The sequence below is a fragment of the Tursiops truncatus genome, chromosome 8 (assembly GCF_011762595.2).
Source record: "Tursiops truncatus isolate mTurTru1 chromosome 8, mTurTru1.mat.Y, whole genome shotgun sequence".
Lineage (NCBI taxonomy): Eukaryota > Metazoa > Chordata > Mammalia > Artiodactyla > Delphinidae > Tursiops > Tursiops truncatus.
In genome coordinates this window covers 59,034,207-59,059,517 of record NC_047041.1, presented here as the reverse complement: position 1 = coordinate 59,059,517, position 25,311 = coordinate 59,034,207, and the positions used below count along the sequence as shown (strand labels likewise).

The 25,311-nt window shown below is 38.7% G+C and overlaps 1 protein-coding gene across 14 annotated transcripts in view; it reads left to right on the top strand.

Annotated features, from left to right (window-relative positions):
* The window catches only part of NUP98 (nucleoporin 98 and 96 precursor), a 105,717-nt gene that overhangs the window by 76,327 nt on the left and 4,079 nt on the right, over positions 1–25,311 (top strand). For 10 of the 14 annotated variants that reach the window (XM_033862399.2, XM_033862397.2, XM_033862405.2 and 7 more), the window contains 13 exons: positions 219–396; positions 1,185–1,349; positions 7,006–7,188; positions 7,918–8,074; positions 9,763–10,192; positions 11,500–11,729; positions 13,069–13,335; positions 14,377–14,534; positions 15,327–15,470; positions 16,240–16,382; positions 21,928–22,149; positions 24,442–24,683; positions 25,147–25,301. In XM_033862399.2, the coding sequence (XP_033718290.1) occupies positions 219–396; positions 1,185–1,349; positions 7,006–7,188; positions 7,918–8,074; positions 9,763–10,192; positions 11,500–11,729; positions 13,069–13,335; positions 14,377–14,534; positions 15,327–15,470; positions 16,240–16,382; positions 21,928–22,149; positions 24,442–24,683; positions 25,147–25,301 (2,674 nt within the window). Of the gene's footprint in view, positions 1–218; positions 397–1,184; positions 2,286–7,005; positions 7,189–7,917; positions 8,075–9,762; positions 10,193–11,499; positions 11,730–13,068; positions 13,336–14,376; positions 14,535–15,326; positions 15,471–16,239; positions 16,383–21,927; positions 22,150–24,441; positions 24,684–25,146; positions 25,302–25,311 lie in introns of those variants that run through there. The other 4 variants (XM_033862407.2, XM_033862401.2, XM_073808544.1 and 1 more) reach the window with 2 other exon arrangements.

Genomic DNA, 25,311 nt, shown 5'->3' with positions numbered 1-25,311 from the left:
TTTGACACTCTTGAACCAGATATTTAGCTAGTTGATGTGGGGGTAATTCCTTACTCTTAAGCCCATCTACCTTAGGAGCCAAGACTCAAGTTTATGAAACACCTGCAGAATAATTCCACAGTAACACAGGTACCTTTATTTGCTGGGTATATATGTGTTACTTGGCTTTCTGGTCATAGATATGAAACATTTACACTTTACTTGATTGTACATTACAGGAAGGCTGAAGTTACATTGGATGGAGTTTGGCCAACAGATAAAACATCTCGTTGTTTAATAAAGAGCCCAGATCGACTTGCTGATATCAACTATGAGGGAAGATTGGAAGCAGTTTCAAGGAAACAGGGAGCTCAGTTCAAAGAGTACCGTCCTGAAACTGGTTCTTGGGTATTTAAGGTATAGTCTTTTTTTTTTTTTTTTTTTTAAGGTATAGTCATTTAACCTAGTTCTTATAAACTGTAGTTATAAACTGTGTTAGAAGAGATCCTTTTTTAAATTCTGTTTCTACAAATTAGGAAATAGATATAGAGATACATCATAATTTGCTTCAAATTACACATCTCATTAAACCCCAGAGCAGTAAGGAGCTATTATAAACTTTTTGAGCACATGATTCAAGTTGTACGCCCCATCTTATGACCATTTAGATATACTTCTATGGTGTGTTTTTCTAATTTGTGACATCATTGGGGACATCTGGCAGAATTTTTGTCTCTTGATAGATCACCTCTTCATAAATAATTTTTATTCTTTTAAAGATTTCTGGGTATGTAGAGGTTGACTTCCTCCCTTCCTTAATAGTTTAGTCCAGTGGATTCTTTCTCTTCTAGACCAGTTGGATTATTTAGCTTGTCGAAGGCCCTTGTGTAGGTAGGGAACAACTAGGCAGTACATACACACACACGCACGCATGCGCGCGCACGCACATAATATATACCGAAAATAGTAATGACTCTTCTGGATTTGGTTTCCTGTATTAATAGTACACGCACCAAACATTATCTAAATCGTAGAAAAAAACAGTAAAGTATGATACGTGACATTTCATTTTGCTTTAAATATTTTGATCTCTTTTTTTTTTTTTTTGAAGCTAATTCTGTAAGATTGCAAGGGCAAGTATAATGGAAGCCCTTCTGAATATAACAGTGTTAAAAGTGATTTTGTTGGATTCTTCTCTTCCTTAGGTCTCTCATTTTTCTAAGTATGGCCTTCAGGATTCTGATGAAGAGGAGGAGGAACGGCCATCCAAAACTAGTACAAAGAAGTTGAAGACTGCCCCTTTACCTCCTGCAGGCCAGGCCACCCCATTCCAGATGGCTCTTAATGGCAAACCAGCACCTCCGCCCCAGGTAGAGACAGGACAATGAATTTGAATGGAGTCCATGATACAGACATTGAAAGCAAGTCATTCAGCTAGTACAAAGCTGTTTTATGACCCCGGAACTTTGAAGAGTACAAATGTATTGGCAATCATGTTAAGACAATTACAAGGGAGGGCATGAGGTGGTACTGGTATCTGTTGTTTACTTGAGAGATTCAAAGAGTTCTCTTGCTGTTTGGATCATTCCTTCTACAGATTGTCATTCTTAAACACCTCCCTCTCTCTTCATTTGGACTTGCTGAATTCTCTGCTCAGTGATCAACTTAAGATAGTATTTTGCTTGTGTGGGTTGATGCAGAGTAAACCCGACTTCTGTTGACTACCTAATGTGCAGTTTAATCTTATTCTTTACCTCCGTGGTTTTTTTAAAAGTTCAGGTTAGCTTTCTGCAAGGGTTTTTAACTCCCATTTTTCTCAAGTTGTTTGCTTATACTTCAGGTAATCTCTTGATATTTGTATTTTGACAATACATAATCTTCATGAAAATACATAAAGCTTTAGAATACAAATGAATTGTTGGCTTGGGGAGAGTAGGGGCTACATCATTTATTGCAATTACCTGTACCACACTCTTTTTCAGTATTGTTAAGCCAGTATAAACCTTTTGTCCTTGTAAGGAAAGGTTTGTAATTTAAATATCAGGTAGTTTCTTTGCCAAATCATAAGGGAGTTTTACTTTCATTTGGATGTTGTTTATATTCAATCAGGTTATAACCGTTTTTTTCTGTGCTGCCATACTCATCTCAAAGAAGAGAACTTGATATAAAATGTCTTTGTAAAGCATCCTCTACCTCTCAGCTGCTAAAAGCAGGACCTTTGGAATTTTCCATGCTACAATTCTTAATGCTGAAGGCTGCTGAAATGTGCGATTTTTATGATTGATTAAATAATTTCTTGGGAGGCACTTTGGAGACTTTTGTGTATATATGTTCACGTTTGCGCGTACAGGGGGAGGGGGAGGGTATGATACAAGTGGGAAATGGGAAATATGTTGACTTTTATGTTTATAATTTTAGCCTTTAGAATACCCCTCTATTTAGAATACATCTCTTCTGAACTAAAGAAATGCTGTAAATGGACTTGGTTTTCCAGTTACTCACATTCATTTTGTCTGAATCATATGCTTTGTATAATCTCTCTTTCCAATTTTGCAGTATACTGTATATGTATTTCTTTGGATAAGAGTCAGATAGCCTTCTTTTCTGCCAATAAAAGTAATATGTAGGCTCCTTAAAGATACAGCTGAAAAAGAAAAGCTTCATCTTTTGGACAGGTAGAGCAAATTTATGTAATGTTGACCATCAGTGATTTCTAGGCTCTTTAATTTCCAGAATACAAATAGTAAGAGATAACAATAAATTCCTGTGATGGTACTACAGTAGGTGAGAGAGTTCTTTTGAAAAACTGAGCACCAAAAAATTTCAGGAGAAGGTTCTAGGAAAAGGAGAGGTGGTAAGGATCAAGATGGGCAAAGAGAATATAGTGAATAGGTATCTTATCCAGATATCTCCTTTTATTGAGGAAGTGGGCCGTCTTTTGACCTTTTGGATGCAGAAGGGAGAAATGGGTAGACTTGTTTAGATATTTAGGCTAATGTGTTAGAACAATAACAGGGGACTTTGGAGAACTCTTTGTAATGCCCAGTGACCTAAGTGAGGTTAGGGGAAATGCCAGTGGTTGCACAGTTTTTTGAGTTATTAGCAGCAGGACCTACATTTTACTTGGCATGAGGAAAATACTTGAGCCATCTGAATAAACTGGAAACAGCACAGTCTTCTCATCCCAGTGTCAAGATGACTGTCTTCACATTGTCACCTGGCTCCCTGGAGGGGTTGATTTCCGTGATATGGTGTTCCTTCCGTCTGCTGTAGCTTTCTTTCCCCCACTGTACACAATCTCAGGTTCTCTGACTTTAGCGGGGGGTGGGGGGAGGTGGTGTCCTTAAGGCATTAGGAAGATATATAGTTTTGTTTAATGGTTACATTTATTCAACTATCTTTTGTATAATATCCTCAGTCCTGTCTTTGCAGTTCGTTCTTAAACCTTGCTTTGCTCCTTAAACAGCAAGTGAATCTAAGCAATCAGAAAACAGAAAGGTAACTATATTTTTATGTAATCTTCTCCTCTGTGCCTTTTTTTTGGCTGCGCTGAATGGCTTGTGGGATCACAGTTCCCCAACCAGGGATTGAACCCCGGCCACAGCAGTGCAAGCACCAAATCCTAACCACTAGGCCACCAGGGAACTCCCTCTCTATGCCTTTTAAGTTAGAGAAAATGTTGGCAGAAAACCCTTCATCACAGGTGAATTAGGGCAGTTACAGAAACATTTGTTTGGTAGTTAGAACATTTATTCTAAAATGCTGATCTAAGACCCAATTTTCAGCCAACTGCATCAATATCTTGGAGAGCCCATGTATCTGGCATTGAGGCTCAGGCATATTTATATTTTAAATGCTTTCCCCCAAGTGATTGAGATATGTAGCCTCGTTTCGAAACTGTCAAAAGGCTTCAGATCTTTAGCAGTGACGTAGAGAGACGTGTAGCTTTTTCCTAAGCCTTATACTGAAATGTAACTTGTGTTCAGTACCATCAAGACACACTAGTTGACTTGCTCAGAAACTTAGCATTGTTTACTCGGTGAGTACATTCAAATAACTTTAAAAGTTTTTTAAAGGAAAAAGTGATTAGAATTTAGAAGAAAGTTCCATTTTATCTTGTGTTTACTTGTTTGAAAAAGTGGCAGGTATCTAAATTTAGCCAGTGAATCAATATATATTTTAATTTATATTTTATGTAATTTATACATGTTATATATAAAATAATTCTATAGTCACAAGCCTTTTTCAGATATTCATGTTATTGAATCCTATGCCTCCTGCAGTAATATCCGTGAATGTATGTGTAGAAACATGCACACTTTCATGGGCCCTTGTAACCCTGACATGGGATTGCTCTTGAACACAGTATTGTTGACAGGGCTGATTTTCCAGCAAAATGAATATGAAACATTCTTTGCTGTTAGAAAACGAGTTGGAGGCAGGCAATAGTAGTACTTATATACTGGATTAGGCTATTTGGCTGGGAGAACAATATGAATTACTTAAACATGGATTTGACCTTGGATTGGATATTTACCCTTTGTTGAATAAGGGTATCTTGATTTAACTTCATTGCATTACTTTATCTGTTGGATTAAGAGATGCTGTATCTTTAGGGTATTGTTTACATGAGGAAGATTCTTTTGAGCTGGAGAGTGGAGGTTTCTAAAAACATTAAAGGTTTCAGTTGTGAAACATCACCCTCCATATATCTAAAGAGAGTCATTTTGTAGATCTTGTCTGTTTACTTAGTATTTGATGGGCTTCTTTTTTTTTAACCCCCTTCTTTCCTTACTCAGGTCCTTCTGTGTCACCAATTTTTTTTATTGTCTACTTTTCTTTCTAGTACTGGCTTTGAGGAAGCACCTGATCTCCCAAGATTTCTCTGAAAATAACATCTGTTGGGGTAGTTTGTTGAAATTACTTAGATATACTTAAATGAAATCCACACATGGGGTTTCTAGGAGTTTACCAGGTCCTCATAGTTTCAAATTCACTTCGCCCTGTCCACTTACTAGATGACAGTAGCTTTGAAGTCTATGCATGAGGATGAAACAAATAAAACCTTGATCCTTAGCTTTCTTAAAGATAGGCTGAGTCCCTTAGGTCTCTAATCTAGTTACTTGATGAAATCCTGCCACTGCCTAAAAGTGTTCTAAGTGAGCATCTGTTGCTGTTAGTGTTATTCCTTTGTTGAATAGTATAGTAAATTGAAACCCTCTTCCTCCTTCCTTTCCTCGCACCTATACTCGCTCCTTATCTTTCATAGGTATTAGCTTTTCCTACTGCGTGGCAGACACTGCATTAGCCAGTAGAAATAACAAAGTGTTTTGGTGAATTTAACAATGTGCTTGGTGTTAGATACAGAAAATAGTAGGCTATAATCTCTACTTTCAAGCCTTCACAATCTGGTGGGTCAAATATATATATATGTGCGTGTGTGTGTATGTGTGTATACACACACACACAAGGAATTATACCATGATATAGTGTATAAAATAGGTATAGACAAGGTGTTACGGGAGCCCAGCAGAAGAGGGTATCCTGACAGGTTGACAGAGGATGGGGAATTTCAGAACTATTCCTAAAGTGAATTGGTTAAAAGTTAACAGACCAGAGGGCATTGGAGTGTTCCCATGATTCTTGTAATTATAATGAGAGGATCACCACCAGGGCTGCTTTTCATTTTTTTTCCAGAATTTTAAAACGTAAAAGTAGTTAGACCTGCCTGTAGCCTCCCCAATAGGTAAAAAATAGTATCATTTTGTCTTTTAACCATTATTTAGCCTCCAGTTTGTTAGAGCAGTCCTTGGGGATTGTTCACAACTTAAGTGGCAATTCACCACGTTTCCAACACCTCAACTTTTCTACAGTTATAGATGGAAATAGTCATTCTTTTAGTAAGGATATTTGTTAAAGGAATTCAGGGGAGTAATAGATAATACACCATTGAAAAGTTTAAAGTTTAAAAAGTTATGCTAATGGTTGTTTCTTGGTTCAAAGAAATCATGAAACTTTTTTTTTAACCACCTATTGTACAATAGCATCCATTTGAAGTTTAGCATGAAATAGGCCACTCATGAAAGATAAGCCAAAAATTGTGGAAGGTTAGTAATCTACAGATGAGATTATGGAAGAAAACTAATTGGAAGAGCTTTTAGATTTGAGAATGTTTCGTAAATTGGCTTAGCCGCTTGTTAACATTTTAACCAGGTCATATGCAAGTTTAGGACATATTTAATGAATTTGCACTGAGCCAATTTTACAGTGTGTTTCCGCTTTATGAATGTTTACGTTTTCAAACCATAGACTTAATCATGGCTGTATCTTTAAAACTGCTTAATAAATGTAAATCTAACTCTTGACACATTTAAACATAAAGGAATTATTCCCAGATAAAAATTGTTCCTAATAGAACTTTGCTTTTTCTTTTGGGAAATTAGAGTACACGTTCGTCATCTGATATGATACTGCACGGGTAGAGCCCAGCTAACCTTAGGATTCAGTCTCCTGAAAGATAAATTCCAGGCCCAAAATTGTGTTTGTGATAACTAGAAATTTATGTCTAAATGTTTTCTTTAAGAAAATGCAGAGTTACTGGAGACTTTGATATTTGTATCTTTTATTCTCTTTTCCCAATGGCTTCTGACTGCAAGGAATGTGAGGGAAGGGTAACCCTGTATAAATCAGAAAATTATAGTTGCTAACTAAATCAAGTAAGGCATAATCTTTGTCTCAAGAAGACCATATGTTCAGTATGGGTGCTGGCTTAGGTTCCAGGCTCCAGACCATAATATTACAAAAGGGTGATTCCATGAATCCTCATTTGGATCCCAAGTACTAATAGAGGAATTTGGGGGTAATTTTTAAATCCTCTTTAGCAAATATGCTACCTCACATTATGATGGAATGGGCAGAATCTAATATTGTTGTATCGTATTTTGAATAAAGTAAATATGGTCTAGAAGCTTTGTGTCTATTTGGTGTCGTTTAATGCTGCTTCCCTGATCTTTCTGCTGTCTACAGAGCCAGAGCCCAGAGGTGGAGCAGTTAGGGAGGGTTGTGGAACTGGACAGTGACATGATAGATATCACCCAGGAGCCAGTTTTGGATTCCATGTTAGAAGAGAGCGTGCCTGAGGATCAGGAACCTGTGTCTGCCTCAACACACATTGCGTCTTCACTGGGAATTAATCCACATGTCTTACAGGTGAAGTCCTAACCCACCCTTACTACAACAGGAATCCAAACTAATATTTATCTTCCCTTCATAACATCAGGCTTTTCCTTTCATTAATCACTTAAGAGCGTTGAATGGTCACTGGAATGAGAAAAACCAGGAATATGGCCCATGTTTAGGCATCATTTTCCCATTCGTGGGAGGAAGGCTATAGTGAGATTCAGAAGACCTGGATTCTAACCCCAGTTTTGTAACTGTTACTCTGTGACTTTAGGCAAGTCATTTAATGTGAGCACTATAAAATATTAATTTCATTTACTTTACAGAGAGGTTTTGAAGCTCTGGAAAGTGCTCCACAGGAGTTTTGTTTGTTCATTTGTTTATTTTTTCTCTTTTTTAAATTGTAGTTACAAGTTTCTTTAAGCTCTGTCTCAACTTCTCCCTGCCTGTGCCTTTTGTCATATTATGAATTTAGCCTTTGACTTACATTTGACTTTGAAATTAATTCATTCAGCAGACATGTGAGCAACTGCTGTGTGCCAGCCTCTGGTGAGACTGTATATACAAAGTAGAGGAGTTTTATATAACTTCTGTCCTTCAGGCACATACAGTGGAACAGAGTCACACAAATATTATACTAGCTCTGGACACAGCCTGAGACAGAGCTTTTTAAAAAATTGGTCGTTGTAAACTGCATTTTTCTTTTATGGCCTTTGGATTTGGGGGAGCACATTCATTCTATAGATATTGCCTTTTTAGATCATGAAAGCATCATTGCTTGCTGATGAAGAAGATGTAGATATGGTCCTGGATCAACGCTTCAGTCGCCTTCCTTCTAAAGCAGATACGTCTCAAGAAATCTGTTCTCCCAGGCTCCCCATTTCAGCAACTCACTCATCAAAATCCCGTTCATTAGGTACTGTAAAAGATGCTCTTTTGGAAGAAAGCTGTAAAGTCTGGCTTTTCACATATCTTCTTCTAAGCTGAGTTGACTTCTCTAGCAAACAACTCCCTAAAGGTGTATGGCATAATGATGCCAAGCAGAAATGTACTCTTATAAATGCACCTGTTAGGTGGGGCCAGTTTTTAAAAAACATGGTCACTGGTGCAGATGCAGAAGTTGTATGGAGAAAAAAAGCATTTGTTTTGTTGGGGGGCATGTTTTTATTTGCTTATGAGTGTGGGTTAGATAGTAAGCTCAGATTTCCTAATTTTTATCATACCTTAGAGGAATCAGCAAGTTGTCTTGCTCTGTACTCTTTTTGTGCAGTTCTAACACTATCATTATTGCTTTCTAGGGGCAAATGTTGCTTCTTATAATGTGCAAAACTTTTCAGATTTCTACCTTTCCCTAAACCTTCCCAAATTCCCAGGACAGCAGTTGCCTGTACATTTTAAAGCTTTTCTTATCTCTTCTAGTGGGCTTGTAACTATGTGGGATTGGAGGTAGAGTATTGATATCAACAGAGGAGTTCAGCAGGTGTAATTTCAAAACGGTTTGAAAGCCAGAGGAACTACCAGGAAGATATTTGTTATATTGCCTTAAAAACTAAATGTTTGGGCTTCCCTGGTGGCACAGTGGTTGAGAGTCTGCCTGCCGATGCAGGGGACACGGGTTCGTGCCCCAGTCCGTGAAGATCCCACATGCCGCGGAGCAGCTGGACCCGTGAGCCGTGGCCGCTGAGCCTGCGCGTCCGGAGCCTGTGCTCCGCAACGGGAGAGGCCCGCGTACCAAAACAAAAACAAAAACAAAAACTAAATGTTTATTTTTCAGTTCTTTTGAGTACCCTAGTTAACTTTCCTTTTTAAAAATACTTTAATAAAGCATCAGTTAAACATTTATAGCAAGCTTTTCCGTAATGAGCACTACATGAAAATCTCATACTTCAGTAACTAAGTCCTTGCTTTAGACAGGAAATACATAAAATTGGAAAACAGGCAAAAATAACAAGAACTATCCTTCTGAAGGGCATATATGCAATCACAGATAGGTTTCTGTTTTCTTAAGTCTGACATTGAGCACTGGAGTGGTATGAATTTGACTTTTGATCTTACCAACTTTTTATATTGACTAAGAAAGGTTACATTTGGCATTCTGATAAGGGCATGAGTATTGGTGTCAGACTTAGCTGGGTTTATCTCTTAGTTCTGCCACTTAGTAGCTTTGTGGATTTGGACAAGTCACTTAACTGAGCCCAGTTTTCCCATCTATAAAGTGAGGACTGTAATGTTCTTCATTTAAAGTTATTGAAGGATGAAATGAAACAGTGTATATAAATGGCTTATATAGAGTCTGCTGCAGATAACTGCTAGATAGTTTTTTTAAATAGTAGTAGTAGTAGTAGTAGTAGTAGTAGTAGTAGTAGTAGTAGTAGTAGTTGTGTTATTAATGTTGTTATTGTTGGTGACATCATCATCATTAGAATTCCTGCCTTGATTTCCTGTGTAAAAGAGGAATTTCTGTAGAGTCTGATATATGCTACTCCTGGTCATCTGTATGTGATTTAAGTAGCTTAATAAAACTATAATTTCAGCCTTGATGGTTGTTGTTCAAGAATCAATAGACTGTATTTTCTAATAGTCTTTTTTTTTCCCTTATTTTAGTAGGTGGGTTACTACAATCAAAATTTGCAAGTGGAACTTTTCTTTCACCAAGTGCCTCTTTACAAGAGTGTCGCACTCCCAGAACATCGTCATTGATGAATATTCCATCCACATCCCCTTGGTCTGTCCCTCCACCCCTGACCTCTGTGTTTACGGTGCCCAGCCCAGCACCTGAGGTTCAGTTGAAAACAGTGGGTACACGCAGACAACCAGGCCTAGTCCCTCTTGAAAAGTCTGTCACCTATGGAAAGGGGAAACTCCTGATGGACCTGGCCCTGTTTATGGGACGCTCATTTCGGGTTGGTTGGGGCCCTAACTGGACTCTTGCTAATAGTGGAGAACAGCTGAGTGGCCCTCAGGAACTGGAAAATCATCAGATTGCTGATTCTATGGAATATGGATTCCTGCCTAATCCAGTAGCTGTTAAATCGTGAGTCACGTATTCTTATGCTTTTTGAGAAGGGCAACGTGGTAGGTGAGAAAAAGCTTTTCATCACCAGGAGACCCATGTTCAGGGCCCTGCTTTGTGATCTTTCTAGATATATTCTTAGCACAATTTTATTTGTATAATCAAAAGCTAAAATGATTAATAGCTCCATTTGTACCATCAAGGTATGAAGAGTATAGAATAGTTATCTAACAGTTAAACTTTAGGTGGAAAAGTAACAGACTCAAAGCTAATGCTGCAGCATTCCTTGAGTTTTCATCCTTTTTATTGCATTAGTCATTTTTCTATTTTCTCACTTAGATATTGGTAATATCTTCATAAGTAAGGTATATTCTCATTAAAGCACATTCCCTGTGTCTTAGACTTAATAAGGTAAATGTATGAACTGTGGATAATCCATACACAAGTATTTGGAAATAAGATGACATCTGATAATTATACATGTTATATATCTCTACACAGTTCCCACCATTAATATTTACATATGTATGATTATAGTTCTGTATATACTTTATATACTATATATTACCGTACTGATTTTATATATATATATAAAAATATATATAGTGTTCTGGTAGTCATTACGTAGTATGCATACAGTTTTTTGTAAAATTTGTAACATTTTTCTATTTACTTTTCATAATTGTAACAAACTGCTATCTTTACTACAGATTGTGACTATGATCACCTATTATTATTAGTTTTTAAAGTTGATTTTGAAGAAATAAAAAATCAACAGCATCTCTTATACCTCACAATTAGGAATATTGATCCTAAACCCAGGTTATCCATGATGTCATGATATTTTAGAGATTGTTAATGTCAGTCCTAAAAATTGGATCAAGGCTGCTCAACTGTATGCTCATCTTAATTGAGAGTCAGTTCTTTAGTATCTGTAAGCTTAGCCTCATGACTTTTGATACTGATAACTCATAACTTAATGAGTTAAGTGTGGTTTGAGAAACGGGTGTCCCACACTAGCTTTTGACCATTGGATTTCATAGTATCTATATACATGCAGAGCCATTTCCAGGTCTAATTGTACTCACTCCTATGCCTATTATAATCTGGCCTAAGAAGGCTTAGGATTCTTTTCTGAATGCATCGGTCAGGTAATTTGCTCAATATATATCAAATAAGTTCATTATAGTTTGATATTAAGAAACAAATTTTCTTTAAAATCAAAGTGGAATGTTTCGTGTCCTATTTTGTAATTATAAAAAGAAACAGGTTTCATTGTAGGAAAATTCTACCATCTGTCTTTTCTTATTTGTTATTTTCTCTTGTAGCCTAACTGAGTCTCCATTCAAAGTTCATTTGGAAAAACTCAGTTTGAGGCAAAAGAAGCTGGATGAAGACCTGCAATTATACCAGACATCTCTGGAGCTTAAATTAAAACATAGCACTGTCCATGTGGATGAGCTGTGTCCTCTCATTGTCCCCAATCCGGGAGTTGCTATCATTCATGACTATGCAGATTGGGTTAAGGAAGCATCAGGAGACTTACTGGAACCACAAAGTGAGTATGGACTATACTTCTAACCCTTGATGCCCCAGGAACAGGAGTAGGAGCATATGTTCATAGGAGGACACAGTTTCCTTGTGCCAATGTAGTGGTGGATGCCTGAGCTTACACTTTATCTGTAGTTGAGTTGGGATGAGCAAAATCTCAAGCAGGAAGAAATCACATCATTGTTTATCATTACTCTTAGGCCACTGTTCAAAGGAACTGTAGCCAGTCACATCCCGTGGGCTTATAAAATTAGATCCCTTACCCTACCCGGAGAACATAGCGGGAGAGAGATCCTACCTAAGTCCTACCCATTCTTCCATGTCCAACTCAAGTCCCACTTGTTCTTCCCAACAACTTTGGTGGTTATAACTTCCCTTCCTGACTTCTCTCACTATTACCTCTCTATAATGATTCTGATCATGTTTTTCTGAACCAGTACTTCCATAAAGGGCTTTTCTAATTTGGGCACTTACTATTTCAAGTAGAAAAATTACATGTTTCACACAACATTTCACGTCACTTTTACTGAAAAATGGGGACTATTAGAATGTTCCATACCACATGTTTTGGGAATTGTTTATGTTCATTTCTTTGTGTTTGCTGTAGTTGTCTTATCTCTTCAAATATGTGAGCCATCTTCCCAATGCATACTTGTAAGTAGCTTAAGGTGGTAAACAGTGCTTCCTTTTTGTTTTCCTTTGTGAGGGGCAATATAGCATTAGTGGTTAAGAGTATAGAGTTGGACTCTGAGTACTTGAGTTTGAATCCTGGCTCTGTTACATCTTGCCTGTAACCTTGAGCAAGTCACTTAATGATCTGTACCTCAGTTTCTTCATCTGTAAAATGAAGGTGGTAACTATTGTATAGTTACATTGTGTAGATGAGAGTTGGTTTACTCCTGAGTGCTTTGAACAGTATCATTTAGGCTCACTAAAATGTTAGGCTGTGCCTATAGCAGATAATAATCCCTCACAAGTTTTCAGAGCACTTTATATTTCTTAAAGCATTTTTTGAACAGAATTTGATCAAATTAGAGGATTTTTCTCTATCATTTGAGACTATATGTAGCCATAATTAGGCTAGAGGAACCTGTTTAAAGGAGCCTGGAGTTACATTTGTTATGTAAGTACCATGGATACGTGGAGTGAGCAGGCAATACCACACACCTCTGGAGCTTGTAAGACACAGGTGAGTGAGGTGGAGACAGATTCAGGGAAATCAACTTGAGTTGTTGTTTGGGGCATTTATTAATTTATGTATTTTTAATGCCACATTGAAGTGATCCCCTCTCTGTAGTTATTGTATGGCTTCATGTCATTGCATTATTTTCCTGTCCCTTCCTTAGTTGTGAAGCACTGGAGCCTAACGTGGACATTATGTGAAGCTCTATGGGGCCACCTGAAGGAGCTTGACAGCCAGCTGGATGAGTCCACTGAATACATTCAGATTCTGGAGCGAAGAAGAGCTTTCTCTCGCTGGCTGTCCCATACAGCTGCACCTCGAATTGAGGAGGAAGTCTCCCTAACCCGAAAAGACAACCCTGTGGAGGCTGTCTTCAGCTACCTCACGGGCAAGAGGATCAGTGAGGCCTGCTCCCTGGCCCAGCAGTCAGGTGGGGCATACCGTCCTTCTCTGCACCCCTGCCTACTTCCTACTCACTGTCCCTACCCCTTAATCGTGCGTTTGCCCTTGTCTTCTAACCCGAATGTTAAGTATAAACTTCCCAGGAAGATCGCCAGTTCCTCCAGAATAGGTAGGGACTCTGTCTTCCAGTTTTCCTTTTATAACCTTAGATAAATTTTATTTATCTATCTATCTATTTATTTATTTTTTGGCTGTGTTGGGTCTTCGTTGCTGCGCGTGGGCTTTCTCTAGTTGCTGTGAGCGGGGGCTACTCTTCGTTGTGGTGCACGGGCTTCTTATTACAGTGGCTTCTGGTCGTGGAGCATGGGCTCTAAGCACGCGCGCGGGCCTCAGTAGTTGAGGCTCGCGGGCTCTAGAGTGCAGGCTGAGTAGTTGAGGTGCGCAGGCTTAGTTGCTCCGCGGCATGTGGGATCTTCCCGGACCAGGGCTTGAACCCATGTCCCCTGAATTGACAGTCCAATTCTTAATCACTGCGCCACCAGGGAAGTCCCTAGAATTTTTTTATTGCCTCAAGCCTTTGTACTTAAAATTTTTTATTAAAAGAGATACTGGACTCTAGAGAGTGAAAGACTCAACCATTTTCTTTATATCATACATTTGTTTTTCCTCTAGGTTTGAGTTTGCCATTTCTCAGTGTCATTATATAGTACCTGCTAGTTGGGCATGTTTACAGTTATGTCATCTCAGTTTTCACTATAGACCTTTGAATCAAATGATACTTCCCTCCATTTTACAGATGAGGTACCTTGTGTAGGGTCACAGAAATAATAGTAGATCTGACACTGAACTCTGTGTACTATATAATCTATATGTAATTAGTTTAAGCTACGATACTTTGAAGGTTTTCTACCCAAGCCAAAAACGTTAAGTTCTTGATCAGTATTTTAGCACTACTGCAGAGAGCAGTCAGAGGTGTTTCTTGAGGGCCAGAAGAAATAAAATAATGCCCCCAAGTGTTTTCCCAAGTCTGTAAATTCTCAGTATCACCAGAGAACTGTTTCTCTTGTAGGTGATCATCGTCTTGCCCTTCTTTTATCCCAGTTGGTTGGCAGCCAGTCGGTCCGGGAGCTGCTTACTATGCAGCTGGTAGATTGGCATCAGCTCCAGGCTGACTGTTTCATCCAGGAGGAGAGACTGCGTATCTTTGCCCTCTTGGCTGGAAAACCGGTATTTTTCTCTTTTCTCATAAACTTACATAAATTTTCTCATAGGTTCAGGATTGCTTGAGGTTAAGGCAAAGAGCTATCTTTGTAAATTGTACACTATTACATATAACTAAGCAACTTGTATTTAACTTTCAGCAGAAATATTTTCAAATTTTAAATGTACAACATGTACATTGTGGGGAAGAAATACTGGTTATATAGAAATTAAAATGTTAAAATTCACCATATCCCATATCATAGTGATAAACAACATAATTCATTGTCTGTCTTTCTAGACACATTTTAAGTCTATTTTGACATATATGTGTGCATATTTACACTTGTTATATATTCAAATAAAATGAATTATATGTAGCAGTTCTGCAACCTTTTTTTTAACTTACTGAATATGATCATTTTTCATGTTGTGTGGCCTCTCTTCTTTCAATAGCCACTTCTCTTCCATTTTATGAATGATGTATCATAATTACTTTAAGCCAGTTTTCTTGCTGCCTACCCATTTTGCTTGCCATCTTAAAGTCAATTTCCAAAAATGAAATCACTAATCAGAATTTATTCACATCTTAAAGTTGGCAGCTGTGGTCAATGAGTGGTTCTCACCTCTTCTCAGCACTTACTGTCTAAGTCCACCCTATCACCTGCCACGAAGGGACTGTGTATTTTATATCCGGATCATTAACACTGCTATTTAAATCATTTAGAATCAACTTGAGTAAGTGAGCAACGTGCAGGCCTGGCCAATAACAAGGTAATGTATAATTTAGAGCTGTGATGGTGATTTTGTCTCCTGTAGGTATGGCAGCTCTCAGAGCAGAAGCAAATCAATGTGTGCTCACAGTTGGATTGGAAAAGGTCCCTGGCTATCCATCTTTGGTATTTGCTCCCACCAACAGCCTCCATTTCCAAGGCACTCAGCATGTATGAAGAAGCATTTCAGGTATATGTATCCAATATAGCCAAACAAAAGAGTCCTGGTAGGATTTCTGTTTTTGCCAGAAAAGTACTACAGAGAAAAAACCATCAAATCACATTTCATAATACTTTTTCCTAACTGCTTTTTGAAAAGTACCATAGAATTGAAATGGACACAGGAAATCTGATGGGAAACTTCTTCAAGTTTCTGCTTCTATTTTGTTTAATACGATGAGTTTCCACAATTTATTTTCTTACTGCTGTTTTCCTGCCTCAACATTGGAGGGTTTTTCTTCATTCCTAATGCTGTCTTATTCCTTCAGGAATTCCCTGAGATACAGCCTGACCTCGTGTTTATTATAGCCCCAAATTAGCAGGTCTGAAATTTGCCTCTAAATATCACTATATTTCATATTCCTTGTCCATTTGGAGGTTAAAGGATTATTAATGTTTTTAATGCCATTATTTGGTTCTTCTCTTACTGTTCATTTTTATTGTCTTTGATATCATTTGCCAGAATTATAAGTATTTGTCAGGAAAAAGAGAACACTAAAAAAAATTGAGTGTAATAAGAATTGTGGCAAGAAAGGTGGTGGGGTTAGAGCTGTCTGAGGTCTTTGCCAGTCCATTGAAGGCAGGTGGAATATGTCACTGATCAAAATAAGTTTAAAATCCTTGAAACACTCCTTTAGAGGATGTCGCACCATTCTTAATACACATCTGAGTAACTGAGACACAGTAGAATCTAGTGAAACATACTAGCAGCTGATGTATTGTTTTATCAAATTCTTCAGAATACCTCTGAGGGTGACAGATATGCCTGCTGCCCACTTCCCTCATACCTGGAGGACTCTGGCTTTGTGGTAGAGGAGGAGCAAGACTCACAGAGACCTCTTCAAGATGTCTGCTTTCACCTTCTAAAACTCTATAGTGACAGGTAAATCAGAGCCATATGTTATAGTCACTCGAGGGTTCCATGAACCCTAGGGAGTCCTTTCCCTTTTATATGTGGTCAAATTGCCCTAAGTCTATATAAATTACCAAAATATAACTTACAGTAATTGAGTGCAAAGAGCATGGGAACTGGAATTAGAAATCTAAAAATTCACATTTTAAATCAACTATACTTAAATGAAATTGTTTTTTAAAAATCTAAAAATTATTTTAATCAACTTTAATGAGATACAGTTTTACACATAATGAATTTGTGGTTTGATATGTTTTAATGTAATCTAACTACCATCACTATCAAGGTAACATGTACATTACCCTCAAAAAGTTACCTCATGTCCCTTTGCAATCAGTCTACACCACAGACAGCTACTGACTGACTTTTCATTACTGTAGATTAGTTTTGCTGTTATAGAATTTTATGTAATTGGGATCATTCTGTATGTTATCTTTTGTGCCTGGCTTCTTTTACCCAGCATAGTGATTCTGAGATTTATCCATGTTAATATGTGTATCAGAAATTTATTTATTCATTCATTTGTTAATGGACAGTTTTCTTGTTTTGGGCTGTTAAGAATAAAGCTGCTATGAACATTTGTATCTAAAAATGTTTGTATCATTTTGCATTCCCACCAAGATCTGTAATTGCTCCATATCCTCTTCAAAACTTGGTATTGTCAGCTTTTAAAATTTTACCATTTTAGTGGGCACATAGTGGTGTGTCATTTTTTGTGTGCTTAATAAGAAATTAATATAATAACATGCTATGATATCTAATCAGATAATCAAAACTATCTCAGAGCTGTCTTTTTACCTTATCAGAAACACTGAGTGGTTTTCTCCAGTCAAAAGTATTAGCTCACATCTCATTTCATTTCTTTATTTAAATACTTTTTTAAATTAACTATATAAATTATAGAATAATACAGCCTTTTATTGTGGTAAAATACACATAATTAAAGTTGTGTTTTAATTTGCATTTCCCTAATGCCTAATGGTGGCAGGCATTTTTTCATGTGCTTATTTACCATCTATCTCTATATCTTCCTTGTTGAAATCTATTAGAAACCTTTTGCCCCCCTTTTTTTAATAGGGTCGCCTAATAGTTATTGTGTTGTAATAGTTCTTTATATATTTAGGATGCAAGTCCTTTATTATAAATGTGTTTTTGCAATTATTTTCTCCCAATACACAGGCACAGAAGTTTTACATTTTTATAAAGTCCAATTTATTGAAGTTTTTAAACTATAAAATCAGTTTCTTTAATAGATACAGAGCTGTCGAGGTTTTCTATTTATTCTTGAGTCAGTTTTGCTCATTTGTTTTTCCTAAGGAATTTGTCTGTTTCACCAAAGTCACCAAATTTATTAGCATAAAGTTCTTTATAACATTTCTATATTCTTTTATTTATTTATTCATTCATTCACTCATTTTTGACCGCGTTGGGTCTTCGTTGCTGCATGCGGGCTTTCTCTAGTTGGTGGCGAGCAGGGGCTACTCTTCGTTGTGGTGCGCGGGCTTCTCATTTTGGTGGCTTCTCTTATTGCGGAGCCACGGGTTCTAGGCACACGGGCTTCAGTAGTTGTTGCACACGGACTTAGTTGCTTCGTGGCATGTGGGACCTTCCTGGACCAGGGGTCGAACCCGTGTCCGCTGCATTAGCAGGCAGATTCTAACCACTGAGCCACCAGGGAAGTCCCTCCTTATTCATTTTTTTAAATTATTTATTTATTCATTTTTGGCTGCATTGGGTCTTTGTTGCTGCATGCGGGCTTTCTCTAGTTGCAGCAAGCGGGGGCTACTCTTCATTGCGGTGCACGGGCTTCTCATTGCGGTGGCCTCTCTCGTTGCAGAGCACGGGCTCTAGGCGCACAGGCTTCAGTAGTTGCAGCACGTGGGCTCAGTAGTTGTGGCTCGCGGGCGCCAGAGCGCAGGCTCAGTAGTCGTGGCACACGGGCTTAGCTGCTCCGTGGCATGTGGGATCCTCCCGAACCAGGGCTCAAACCCATGTCCCCTGCATTAGCAGGCGAACTCTTAACCACTGCGCCACCAGGGAAGCCCCCTTATTCTTTTTTAATGTCTGTAGGATGTGTGGCTGTGTCTCTTTCTTCCATGATATTGGTATTTGTGTCTTCTCTCTTTTTCTCTTGATTAGTCTGTCTCCAGCTTTTGGTTTCATTGGTTATCTCAATTAGTCAACTAGCTCAAAATGAATCATAAACCTAAATGTCAAACTTAAAACAATAACCTCTTAGAAGAAAATCTTTGCAACTGTGGGTTAGGCAAAGATTTCTTAGATACCAAACACATCCATAAAAGAAAAAATTGATAAACTGGACTTTAACAAAATTAAAAACTACTACTCATTAGACAGACTGTTAAGAGAATGAAAAGATGAGCCACAAATTGGGAGAAGATACTTGCAATTCATATATCTGATAAAGGACTTTTATCCAGAGCATGTAAAGAACTCTCTGAACTCAATAATAAGAAAACAATCCAATTTAAAAATTGGGAAAAATATTTAAAGGGATGCTTCCCCAAAGAGGACGTACATATAAAGCCCATGAAAAGTTTTTATCAGTAGACATCAGGGACATGCAAATTAAAGCCGTCATGGGATGCCACTACCCATCTATTAGAATGGCTAAAAATTAAGACACCTGCACCAAATGTCATCATGGAAGCGGAACATTTGGAATTCTCAACCCTGCTGGGGGAAAATGTAAAATAATACTGGCACTTGGAAAAACAGTTTGGCGGCTTAAAAAGTTAAACATACGGCTACATACATATGATCCAGCCATTCCACTCGTAGGTATTTACCCAAGAGGAATGAAAACATATGTCTATTTATATGTTGATAGCAGCTTTATTTGTAAAGGTCCAAAACGGGAAACAACCCAAATTTCCATCAACAGGTGATTAGATAAGCAAATTGTGGTACATCTATACAATGGAATACTATCTCAGCAGTAAGAAAGAATGAACTGTTGATAAAATGCAACAGCATGGTGAATCACAAAATACTTTTACTTATTTTTGAAGCGGTGAGAAAAAAAAATACCCCCAAAAATGTACCTACTGCTTGATTCTAATTTATGTAAAACTCTGGAAAATGCAAACTAATCTATAATGATAGAAAGATCAGTGGTTGCCTGGGAAGGGTAGGTGTAGGGAGGGGCAGGAGAGAGGGATCACAGAGGGACTTAAGGAAACTTTTGGAGGTGATGGGTATGCTTGTTATCTTGACCTTGGTGGTAGTTTCACAGGTGTATATATATGTTTAAACTTATGAAAATTGTACATTCTAAATATGTACAGTTTATTGTATGTCAATTTTTCTTATTTATTTATTTATTTTTGCGGTACGCGGGCCTCTCACCGCCGCGGCCCCTCCCGTTGCGGAGCACAGGCCCCGAACGCACAGGCCCAGTGGCCATGGCTCATGGGCCCAGCCGCTCCGTGGCATGTGGGATCCTCCCGGACCGGGGCACGAACCCGTGTCCCCCGCATCGGCAGGCGGACACTGCGCCACCAGGGGAAGCCCTGTATGTCAATTTTTTTAATGTCAAAAAAAAAGAAAAAAGGAAGAGGAAGAAAAGTATATATCTCAAAGTGTCAGAAATAGAGAAACCAAAGCCTGAATGAGATAATAAAGTGTTCTTCTCATGTAAGGTAGAATTGCTATGACTAAAACCCTTACGTAAACTGTAAGGAACTGCACTGTATAATGGCCGCTATTCTCATAATACTACTTTAAATTAGTTTTTAAATATAATTACTTATTCACACTAGCCATATTTCAAGTGTTTAATGTGGCTAGTGGCTATCTTATTGGTCAAGGCAGATTATAGAACATTTCCATCATCACACAGAGTTCAGTTTGACAGCACCGGTCAAGAAAAACTACTCATTACTTGGGGAGGTGTTAGGAACTTGTAAAATGTCTGGGATCTTAGGTGAAAGGGAAAAGTTTTGGTTGGTAATCAAGGCCCAGATCTTTAAAACTTTTAGGTGTGGGATCTTAGTTCTTACTCTTCTTATGGTCTGGGACTTGGAAGCTAAGAACATAACACATAAACTGGTCCAGAGTCTTTGAAGTCCCTGGGCGCTCAGCAGAAAAAAAAGTGAAAGTCTGTAGGGAGACTTTCAAACCTGGATTTCTATATAAAGAATAATACATACTGTAGACAAAATCAAAAGTAAGATTTATAAGCCATAGAAGGAAATAACCATCAAGACTGGTTAGCTATTGGGACTTCCCTAATGGTACAGTGGTTAAGACTCCACACTCCCGACGCAGGGGGCCCAGGTTCAGTCCCTGGTCAGAGAACTAAGATCCCACCTGCCACTGGGCACCTAAGCCCGTGTGCCACAACTAGAGAAGCCCATGCATTGCAACGAAGATCCAGGGCAGCCAAAATAAATGAATAAATAAATCTGAATTTAAAAAAATAAAACAACAACAAAAAAGACTAGTTAGCTGGTCAAACAAACAGGTGAAGTAGCATTCCAGCAACTTCAGATAGTAAAACAACCTGAAAGATACTAAATAACTTATATATATATTTTTTGATAGATTTTTATTAGAGTCTAATGGCTTCACAATACTGTGTTAATTTCTGTTGTACAACAAAGTGAATCAGCCGTATGCATACATATGTCCCCATATCCCCTCCCTCTTGCGTCTCCCTCCCTCCCATCCTCCCTATCCCACACCTCTAGGTCATTGCAGGGCACCGAGCTGATCTCCCTGTGCTACGCGACTGCTTCCCACTAGCTAACTATTTTACATTCAGTAGTATATATATATCGATGCTACTCTCACTTTGCCCCAGCTTCCCCTTCCCACCCCATGTCCTCAAGTCCATTCTCTATGTCTGCATCTTTATTCTTGCCCTGCAACTAGGTTCATCAGTACCTTTTTTTTTTTTTTAGATTCTGTATATATGTGTTAGCATATGGTATTTGTTTTTCTCTTTCTGACTTACTTCACTCTGTATGACAGACTCTAGGTCCATCCACCTCACTACAAATAACTCAGTTTCATTTCTTTTTATGGCTGAGTAATATTCCATTGTATATATGTGCCACATCTTTATCCATTCATCTGTTGATGGACATTCCATGTCCTGGCAATTGTAAATAGTGCTGCAGTGAACATTGTGGTACATGTCTCTTTTTGAATTAACGTGTATTTTTTAAATCGTTAAGAAAAGTAATTGATACTACAGTGAAAGAATGGAAGGGAGAGAGTTGTGAAGACTCCCTGTACCAGGATGGTAAAAATAGACCAAACAACTACCAGCAAACCTGGTAGAAGAGCCACCGAAGATGAAGTGCCTTGGTTTTTGGTAGATCGGTAATGTGGCTGAACCTAGAGGAGGAAGACTATAAGGCTTATGATGCTTCTGCTCCTGGCTGCCTGCCTTTATTGTTTTGTAAGCTGTAGCTGAGAGAGTTGACTCGTCCAGTACAGGTGGTCTGCTAGCTGGGTTTGGTAACTCTCAGCACATTCTCCTTTGCAGACATTATGATCTCAACCAGCTGCTGGAGCCTCGAAGCATAACAGCAGATCCTTTGGACTACCGTCTAAGCTGGCACTTGTGGGAGGTGCTACGGGCTCTTAACTACACCCATCTCTCAGAGCAGTGTGAGGGTGTGCTGCAGGCCAGTTATGCTGGCCAGCTGGAAAGTGAGGGACTCTGGGAGTGGGCCATCTTTGTCCTCCTGCACATTGACAACTCAAGGTGAGTGAGAAGCCATCAAACACACTGGTTGCATCCAGCGCTACAGGGCAATGCCAAAGGAATCAGTCTCTTAGGGTTCAGTTCAGCAAGTAAGTGTTTAGAATGTATTTTTGGGTCCAGCCTTGTGATAAACCTTAAGACAGTTCAACCTGCAGCCCAGACTGTCTCTGTATTCATGTGAACACGTTAGAAAGATTGCCTTTGATTAAGTGCCAAATCGTGCTATTTATCATAAGGCCTCCCAATAGTCCGAGAAGGGAGAAGAGATCTCTGTGAACTGCAGAATCTCTGAGTCTCTCTAGAGATAAGATTCAAAGTACGTGTAAAATTGGTATAGGAAATAATTAAGTGGGAAGGAAAGATATGCCCGGGTGGAGAAACCCCATTAACTAGGCACAGATTCCTTGAATGTGGCATGTTTAGAATTATGCAGAAATAGTGCTGTCCGAGTTGGATCTGTGGAGTAATGGTTGGCAGGGAGGGCCCCTGCTTTTTCTTTACTGGCCCTTCCCTTTCCATCCACCCACCCCTATCCCTCAAGTTTGATAGTGTTGTATTTACCTATTTACCAATACAATCTTGCTTAGATGTGTAATGTTTTGGTTCTTTGTGCTGAACAAAAACCAGAGAAACATCTCTGTTCCATGCTTTGAATGAGATGAAGTTGGAGGTTTTTTGTTAATGGTAGCAGCATGGCATAACACTAAGAACAAAAACATTTATATAATACTTTGTTATATAATGCTTTTATATATCTTTATACACTGTTGCAAGTACTTTAAATATATTAACTCATTGAATGCTCATAATGAACCTATGAGACACTCTTACTATCTATTTTATAGATGAGCAACCCAAGGGATAGAGAGATTAGGTAACTTTTGTTCAAGGTCACATAGGTACTAAATGGCAGAGTGAGCCTTTCAACTCAAGACACCCAGAGTCTGTGCTCTTGATCATTGTACTGTACTATCTGTCATGTCTTAGGGTGTGGAAAGAAGTTGTTTTGTAGTCAGAGCTTTCTAAATTCTGGCTCCACCATGTACTCACTTTGACCTAAGGTAGAGCTTACTTCACTTTTGACTTTGAGTAAAGACACTCTCTAGACCTCAGTTTTTTTAAATATTAATCTCTATTCAAAGGTGACTGTGGAATTAAAAGTGTAAAGCATCCAGCACAACCTTACTTTTAAGGAATTTCTCTTTCCTCTTGCTCCTTACCAGGAAACAAAATGATCCCAGAATTTTCCTCTGAGTTTATTTAAACACACTCATGGAGAATTTCACGTGGTAAAAGGCTGGCTGATGGGATGATTGATGATTGGCTGTGGGAAAGCAGATCCTATTTCCTAAAGGGGAGGAAAAAAGGAGGCAGTTGTCATGAGATTGGGAGTCCTTTGAAAAAGCTAGGAGTTGAGAAAAGAATCTAAGATGAGGAGAATAGCTTTGATCTGAAATTAAAATGACTGATCCTTTGGCCCAGACATAGAAGGACTCTATTTAAGTGGCCTTGAGAGCAGAAAGATTGAGTTTAGCCTAAGTCTAGCAGTAAAGAGAAAATGAATTAGGAAGGCCGATGACTTTTAAGGGAAAAAACGACCTGGAAGAGACCTTATGTTTAAAAACTACTTTGTTTTCTTGCATTGACCACGTGAGACAGAGGGCAGGGAGGAGGTTAGAAATAAACTGCAGAGTGCTCGGTGGATCTAGAATTCCCCTATCCCAGTCCTTCATCTCCTGTTAGAGAAAGGAAACAAAGAAATGAGCCTACTGGGATGAACACACACACACTACTATATATAAGATCGATAAACAACAAGGACCTACTGTAGAGCACAGGGAACTCTACTCAATATTCTGTGATAACCTGTATGAGAAAAAAATCTAAAAAAGAATGAATATATGTACATGTATAACTGAATCACTTTGCTGTACACCTGAAACTAACACAACATTGTAAATCAGCTGTACTCCAATAAAATTTTTAAAAAGGAAAGAAATGAGCCGAGTCAGGAGAAAACCTTTTCAGGGTAGTGGGCAACCTTCCCAAGAGTATTCGTTTTCAGACTTTTTTGACCATGAAAATATAATGTTTTTACAGAATGCTTCTATTCTGTTTCATTTTAAAAATTAATGCTGGTGTGATAGCTTTTTAAGTGAAGTTTGAGGTGATCCGCTAAGGGTCAGGACCTGCAGTTTAAGAGACTGCCTCATGGGCCACTGTGAGCTGTCTGAGGCAGCCTTCTCCATCAGTGAGAATGAGATTTATCCCAGCTGACCTTTCCTCCTATAGCATGCGTGAGAAGGCTGTTCGAGAGCTGCTTACGCGGCACTGCCAACTGTTGGAGACCCCTGAATCGTGGGCTAAGGAGATTTTCCTGACGGAGAAGCTCTGTGTGCCTGCTGAGTGGATTCATGAGGCCAAAGCAGTGCGAGCACACATGGAATCCGACAGGCACTTGGAGGCCCTCTATTTATTTAAAGCGGGGCACTGGAACCGCTGCCACAAACTCGTCATCCAGCACTTAGCTTCTGGTGAGTGCTTCAGACTAGGGCCTGTGTCTCCTGGAATTACCCCCAATTCTTCCAGTCTCTGAGCCCATGATGAGTCAGGCCAGAAATGATGATCAGAACAGGGTATGGCAGACTTGAATCAGATCACACTTTGTAAAAGCTCTCTGTGCAGAAGATGCTTGGTAAGGGTGAGGGGCGGGGTCAACAGCAATATTGTTACATTCCCATTTGCCAGGAATATTCTTGATATTCACTAATTATGCTAAACTCTTTGTTTATTTAGGGAGTTTTATTCAGCAACACCAGAAATATCTGTTTGGGAAACTGAAGCCAGAAATTCTTCACAGTTTTCTTAAGAGAATTTCAAAATATTCTACTGTAATTCTCAAGTCTGACCCAACATAATTTTCCCTTTCTTCCTGTCTTAGATCTTTCTGCCATGTCCTTCCTTTGTGCACTTTTGGTCAATATTTTGTTTCTTCAGATGCCATTATTAACGAGAACTATGACTACCTGAAGGGGTTCTTGGAAGACCTGGCACCCCCGGAGCGCAGCAGCCTAATCCAGGACTGGGAGACATCTGGGCTTGTTTACCTGGACTACATTCGGGTCATCGAAATGCTCCATCATATACAGCAGGTGCCTGAGT